Consider the following 6991-nt stretch of genomic DNA (forward strand, 5'->3'; position numbering starts at 1 on the left):
CTAAAAGTATTTGTTTTTCTTTTCAAGGTAATCTAAAAAAAAAAAAAAAAATCTAGGAGACTGTATATTCACCAGAAAACTTGTTTTTGAAGTTTCTTTTAGAGACTATTCATAAATCATGAAACAAAATCAACCTAATTACTGCATGCAAACATCAAATGTTACATTCAAAACAGTGACAAAACTATAAAGTATGTAGGAAGAAATTTAATAAAAAAATTACTAAAAATTAGAAAAAAACTCTTCTGTTACTCTTTTTGAATTCCTACCTTATACAATTACAGGTAACATTTGAGCAGTAAAAAAAAAAAAAAATACATCTACTCTCAATGGTAAAAGATCTGCTTCCATTGGAAATATTCAAAAGAATATGCTAAATTCCCAGAACACTGTTTCTACATTTAATGTATATTTATGCAGGAATGTTACAGATGGCTAAATACTAATTTCCCCTTGGACTTCTAAGTGCCAAAGCAACTCCTTAAAAAGGCATCAATAGGACTTAATTGTTCTTGTTTTTTTTCTTCACTATTAACTGGAGACCATCCTTTCTTACCTCTCTTTATATGTGTTTAGATAGATACACTCACATATAAATGTACTACATAAATTTATGTGGAAGGGATTATAATATATGTGCTGATTTCCCCTCTTGCCGCAGAAATTTATTTTCACTTATCCTTCTTCTCCTTTTCTCTACTTCTCCCATTATATCCCCACTCCATTCCGGAAAAGCTAGTATTATAAACAGTGTTTATTATCATCATTTTCCTCCATGTAAAAGAGATTTAAAAATGCATGGCTTGTTTTATAGTATTGTGATCATATTATTTGCTCTTCTGAGTATTTTACTTGCCATAAATAACTACACGTTGTGGAAATCCTCAATTCAAGTGGTATAACACTTTTTTCTGTGATTGAATTCTATTCCAAAACATGAGTATACTGTGATTTGTTGAATCATTTTACTGTTGATGTGTCTGCGCTTTGCCACCTTGAAAAACAATGCATTGCCTATTTATCTTTGTAAAGTGGTGCTTTTATTTCCGTAGTAGATCAAAGGGCATATTATCTTTTTAAAAATTTAATGCCGTTATATAAAGTTATTTTTCACAATGGCTGTTGCAGTTCATATCTCTAGGAGTAATATATGAAAGTACTGCTTTTCTCACCTTAGCAGTATCATTGCTCTTTCTAATTCCTGGCATTCTGATACATGAGAATGAGGTGCACGTGTGTTGGGGGGGTGGTGCTGTCATGTGTATCTGGCATATAGAAAGCTGAGCATCTTTTCGTGTATTTATTGGCCATTTTGATTTGTCCATCTGTAAACATGTCCATTTGTATCCTCTACTACTTTTTGTTATCTATTTTTAAGTTATTTTTAATATTATATGTGTTAACCTATATCTTTCATACACATGGTGTATTTTCTAACCAACTATATGTCCTTTGACTCTGTTTAGATACTCTCTAGCTATGCATTAAAATTTAATTGCAATCATGTTTTTATACTGTTTTTCTACTCTTGGTTAATGGTTTCTCTAATTCCTACGTTACCTTATTGCCTCCTAAATATCTTAGAAAATATCTATGGTGTGAGGTGGGGGACCAACTTGATTTACTTTGAGACAGAAAGTCAACAGTGCCAGCGTTTTCACTAAATCAATCACCCCTTTCTGATTGAAGTGAAATATCATGTTGTTTTATGCCACATTCCCATACATATTACAATCCACTTCCGAGTGCAGCCTTCTGTTGCACTGACGCCCTTGTCTATTCTCATGTCAATATAGTCAAGTTTTCATTACTACAGTTTCATATTATAGTTCAATATCAATTAAGGTACTCTTGCTTATTCTCACTATTTACATTTTTTCTTTGTCTTTTCAAACATTATTTTTTCTCTCATGTGAATTTTAAGATAAGTGTATATTGTTCTAAAATACCATATTAAATTGAAAATTATTTGCATTAAATTTATGTGTTAGCACAGGTGAATTAGCATTTAAAAATTTTTATTATGGAGAATTTTGCATACATGTAAAAGTAGACAAAAGAAATAAAAATTAAAGAACTAATTAAATGAGAAATATCTTAGCCCTGAAAAAAGTCACCATTTTTTATGATTCTCCTGTGACTGTTTTCCTCACTTATTCTTTCATTTCAGCGATTGGACAGGGTGGATATGACAGAAGAAAATGAGACTCTGGTGGCAGAGTTTGTGCTTATGGGACTTACAGGTCATCCAGAGCTGCAGGTCCCCCTGTTCCTGGTGTTCTTGGTGATCTACCTCACCACCATGGTGGGAAACCTTGGACTGATTGGCCTCATCTGCAAGGACCCCCATCTTCACACTCCCATGTACTTATTCCTTGGCAGTTTAGCCTTTGCTGATACTTGCACTTCATCCAGTGTGACTCCTAAGATGCTTATGAATTTTTTATCCAAGAATCACGTGATTTCCATTTTTGACTGTATGGTCCAGTTATATTTTTTTGGTTCCAGTGCAACCACAGAATGTTTCCTCCTGGTAGTGATGGCCTATGACCGCTATGTCGCCATATGCAACCCCTTGCTTTATCCGGTGGTGATGTCCAACAGCCTCTGTACTCAACTGATAGGTGTTTCATATGCTATTGGTTTTGTGCATTCTGTGATTCATGTGACTTTGTTATTTAGACTAACTTTCTGCAGATCGAATATAATACAATATTTCTACTGTGAAATTTTACAACTATTCAAAATTTCTTGCACTGATCCTACAATTAATGCATTTCTGATTTTAGTTTTTTCAGTCTTTATACAAGTCTTGACTTTTATGGCCATCATAGTCTCTTATACCTGTGTCCTCTTTGCCATTCTGAAAAATAATTCTGAAAAGGGCAGAAGCAAAGCCTTCTCCACGTGCAGTGCCCACCTGCTCTCTGTCTCTTTGTTCTATGGCACTCTCTTCTTCATGTATGTGCGTCCCGGGTCTGGCCCAGCTGAAAATCAGGACAAAATATATTCTTTATTTTACACAATAATAATTCCCCTACTAAATCCTTTTATTTACAGCCTGAGAAACAGAGAGGTTTCAGGTGCCTTGAGAAGACTAATGAAGAAATAAATAATAGGCAGGCAGTTTTCAAACCTTTGTTCTTCACTGTTTGCTAAAATACTGAAAAGAACCCCTAGATTAGCTATGGCGCTGCCTTATCCTCAGCCCCCTGTATGACGGAACCCAGCCTCTTACACTGTTTACTTGGACATGGGTTCAGTGAACATTTGGTAGCATCACTCATAACTAAATGGGAAATATTTTTTTCTCTATCTTTTAAAAATGTACTTTGCTTTTGCAAATTAGGTATTTGCCAGGGAATTCCAGAATTATAGGTAGTAATTGACAATTTTACTAAGAGATGATTCTGATTGAGGCTGGCATATAGGGTGCGTCACTTGGCTCCTGAATGAGCCTAGCACACCACTCTGGACTTGCATGTTGGTAAGACTTTGTCCTTCTCTGCTAGTCACAGTGGTTGCTGTCTCAGGAAAAGACAGCTTTCAGTGCAGTCAGTGAGACAGAGGCATAATATGCTGACCATGCTATCTAATTTTAATCTAGACCAATAGCTATGTTTTTAAAAAAACATGTTTTTCCCGAGTGGTCAAAACCAGGATGTGAAACCATATGCCCCGAGGGGTCTTAACCAAATGTCCTTCCACACGGCTCAAAATACACGTACTCAGGAGGAGTGCTGTCTGGGTGCTGCTGCCAACAAGATATTTTTGGAAGATAGACAAAGAAAATACATGTATGCATCCTGTGACCATGATGTAAGCATCCTGTAAAACTATCTGTAATCGCTTACTGTACTATTAATAATCAATAACCGATCAGAGTGTAATTATTACAATATTCCTTCATTTTTCCTGTAATTGCCCTCAGTTTCTTTTTCTACCCCATAAGAATACTTGTTTAATGAAACTTCCCTGGGACTACTTGGTTTTATTTCCAAATGACTACATTGTTTCCTAATTGCAATTGTTTTAAATCCTTAACAAACCTCTATATTTTTACTTGAAACAGCATTCAAGTTTTTCTCTACAGCATTGTTGTTAATTGCCTTCAACTCATTTCTGACTCAAAGCAAATCCATATGTGCTGAGTAGAACTGCTCAATACTCTGGTAAATTCATAAAAATAAAACTCTGCTTCTTGGCAAAATGTATTCCTGAGAATAAACTTACTATTTAGTGATAAAAGTTGGGAAAAAAGTAAAAAGATTTTAAAAATGAATGGATCTTAGGAAGAAAAATAGAAACTGGCAAGATTCAAAAGGCCAAGCATCAAAATTAATCACAGCTCATGTTTTTCATGTTTATCAGGAATATTGCATGTAGCCTGATATCCCATAATTAATAAATTTAGAAATGTCTCAGGTATGTTTGCATCTAACAAAGAGCGCTTTCCTAGATTGACCTTATGATTGCATTATTATTTCAATCAGTTTTAGTAGGAGCCAAAAAAGCAGAAAAAAAGAGTCTAGGTCAGAGACAAGAAACTAATGTAGTAATAATAACAGGGATGAAAAAGATTGTCAAAAATTCTCAGCTAATAATTTACTTCCAATTCAGGCACATGATGATATATATATATACTGATATATATATATACACACACACACATACATACATACACATACATATATATATTCCTATTTGTTTTAGAATTATTATATAGACATAGCTTATTTAACTTATATATTAGTAAAACTCAATTTCATTTCTTTAGCAATCTGCTTTTTTCAGCACATTCACTTAGGAAAAATAATTATACGAAGTGAGAATTAAGTGTGAATTTGTTGAAGAATAACAGTATGCCTATTGATATACCATTTTTAAAACACATTAGCTTTTGCCATGTCAATGACTGCAACAACAACAAAAAAACTAAAATTATTTGTTTAAATATTTAAACATATGAAGAATACCTTTTATCATTTAAATTTATTTATCATTCAATGTTATTAGGAAAAAGTCTATTTGTATGGGTCTCAAGATTTATTGCAATAGATTCCTATTAACAAAATTTTCTTTAAAAATATCCCACATGGTTATGTTTATTTTCTTACAATTTTCAATAATTTCATAGCCTTTGTGACTAATTTTGCAAACACCACCATTTTTTAAATCTCTAATTTTCTTTTTGAGTGTAATTATTTTCTTATAATTGACTAGTGGTATCTTAAAACTAATCTCTTTAAGAGTTATTATTTTTGCAAGTGTAAATAAATTCCTTTCCTCATGCACATAACACATGTTTTATTTAGGTACCTGTAAAACAACCATGTGTTAATATTTTTACGTGTTTTAATTATCTTTATAATTGCACAAGTAATACATGATTTTAATGGGATTATTTGAAATAAAATCCCAGTTCTTATATTACATTATCTGGTAAAAACAGGTAAATAGTTAAACTATAGTCTTTTCCTCTAGTTTAAGAGATCTTGAAGAATCGATCCCTAGAAAATCTTATGATGGCAACTGAAGAAATGCATCAGTTCATGCTAAATTAAATTCTTGCTGGGGTTTGTGTGGAATGATTGCAGATTCAAAATATCCCTAAGAGTGTTGTACCAGTTGTCGAGACTTTTTAAAGCAGAACCTGTATTTCATGGAATGCAGCTGCACTGAAAAATGCAAGCAAGGCAAACCTCCCTCCAGGTGGTAGAAGACACCAAGGTACTTAAGCTTAGAGACCTGAGACCAGGCGCCTTTCCTCTGCTGATGTGATCTGCACTTATATCAGCTTGCATTTCATGACTGGGACTTTGGAAGTTGCACCTGGGTATCCCAGAGCTCTATAATGCTTTGCTAATTCTTTCTTAAAGCTAAATAAACTTGGCTCTGGGCAAGCCTATTGTGTTATATGAGTTTAGTTGACATTCTACACTTGAAACCTTCTACAGTTGTCTTATGATTAAATGACCCTCATTCCATTTGCCTTTCAGACCCTTGGCACAATATGCAAAGATACTTTGGGGTACAAAGAAGGATGGGTAGAGAGGATCTTTTGACACGCTGGCACTGGGATGGCTACTAATTTATCCTTGGTTTGAGGTAGTAGAAGCTTTTGAGGCAAACTACTGGCAACAATTTAGATGATACATTTTCAAAATCCTGGGACTGTGCAACGTGAATTGATAAAGGCAAACAAAAAATGGCTGGGAATATTTCTTGGTAGTTATTAATAGCATTAGCAAAACTGAAACCCTATGAGAAAGACACACCAAAAACAAACAAAAAAGCCTGTTGTCATCAAGCTGATTTTGACTCATAGCGACCCTATGGGATAGAGTAGAACTGCCTCACAGGGTTATCAAGGCTGTAATGTTTACAGAAGCAGACTGCCACACCTTTTTCCCACAGAGCAGTTTCTGGGTTCAAAATGCCAACCTTTCAGATGGCAGCTGAGTATTTATCCATTAGGTCATCATAGCATAAAAGTATTAAATAAACCAATTTAGGAGAGAAGAGATAAATACATAAAATAGAAGACAAGTCAAGAGAGATTTTGCTGAGAAGCTAGGCAGTTATCATGTTTATGTGGTCAACCAAAAGTCAACATACTCATTGTCCAAGAGGTGGGAGGTTAAGGCTAGATGTCCATACAAATGGTAGGGGACTGTTTAATAATTTGGGCACGTTGCCAAAAAATAATTGCAGAACCTGATCAGTTCTTGTTAGCCTGGATACTGACTGCATGACCAAGCAAGTAATATTTTAATGACAGATACATCTCAATGAGGGAATTATTGGCCCTAACCACTATGAATGTTGGTATGCATTTCTCATTACAAATAATGACCCACCCCTTTTGCAGTGGTTAAGGTAGGAACCTGAACAAGCTACTTACCCAAATCTTTCATCTAATCATAAGTGAAAGAAAGATTTCTGCAGAGATAGTTGAAATATAGACACAAGCAACCTAGATTGCACATAG

The 6991-nt window shown here is 34.3% G+C and overlaps 1 protein-coding gene across 1 annotated transcript; it reads left to right on the forward strand.

The window, feature by feature from the left end:
• Window positions 1-2188: 2188 nt before the first annotated feature.
• LOC126061522 (olfactory receptor 5AC1-like) lies at window positions 2189-3112 on the forward strand. Its single transcript, XM_049858095.1, has one exon. It carries the CDS (start codon window positions 2189-2191, stop codon window positions 3110-3112), a length of 924 nt encoding a protein of 307 aa, XP_049714052.1.
• Window positions 3113-6991: the final 3879 nt, after the last annotated feature.

The sequence above is a fragment of the Elephas maximus genome, chromosome 18 (genome assembly GCF_024166365.1).
Source record: "Elephas maximus indicus isolate mEleMax1 chromosome 18, mEleMax1 primary haplotype, whole genome shotgun sequence".
NCBI lineage: Eukaryota > Metazoa > Chordata > Mammalia > Proboscidea > Elephantidae > Elephas > Elephas maximus.

What these genes read in the sequence shown, in the direction of transcription:
- LOC126061522 (XM_049858095.1), top strand. Translation starts at nt 2,189, where the DNA reads ATGACAGAAGAAAATGAGACTCTGGTGGCAGAGTTTGTGCTTATGGGA.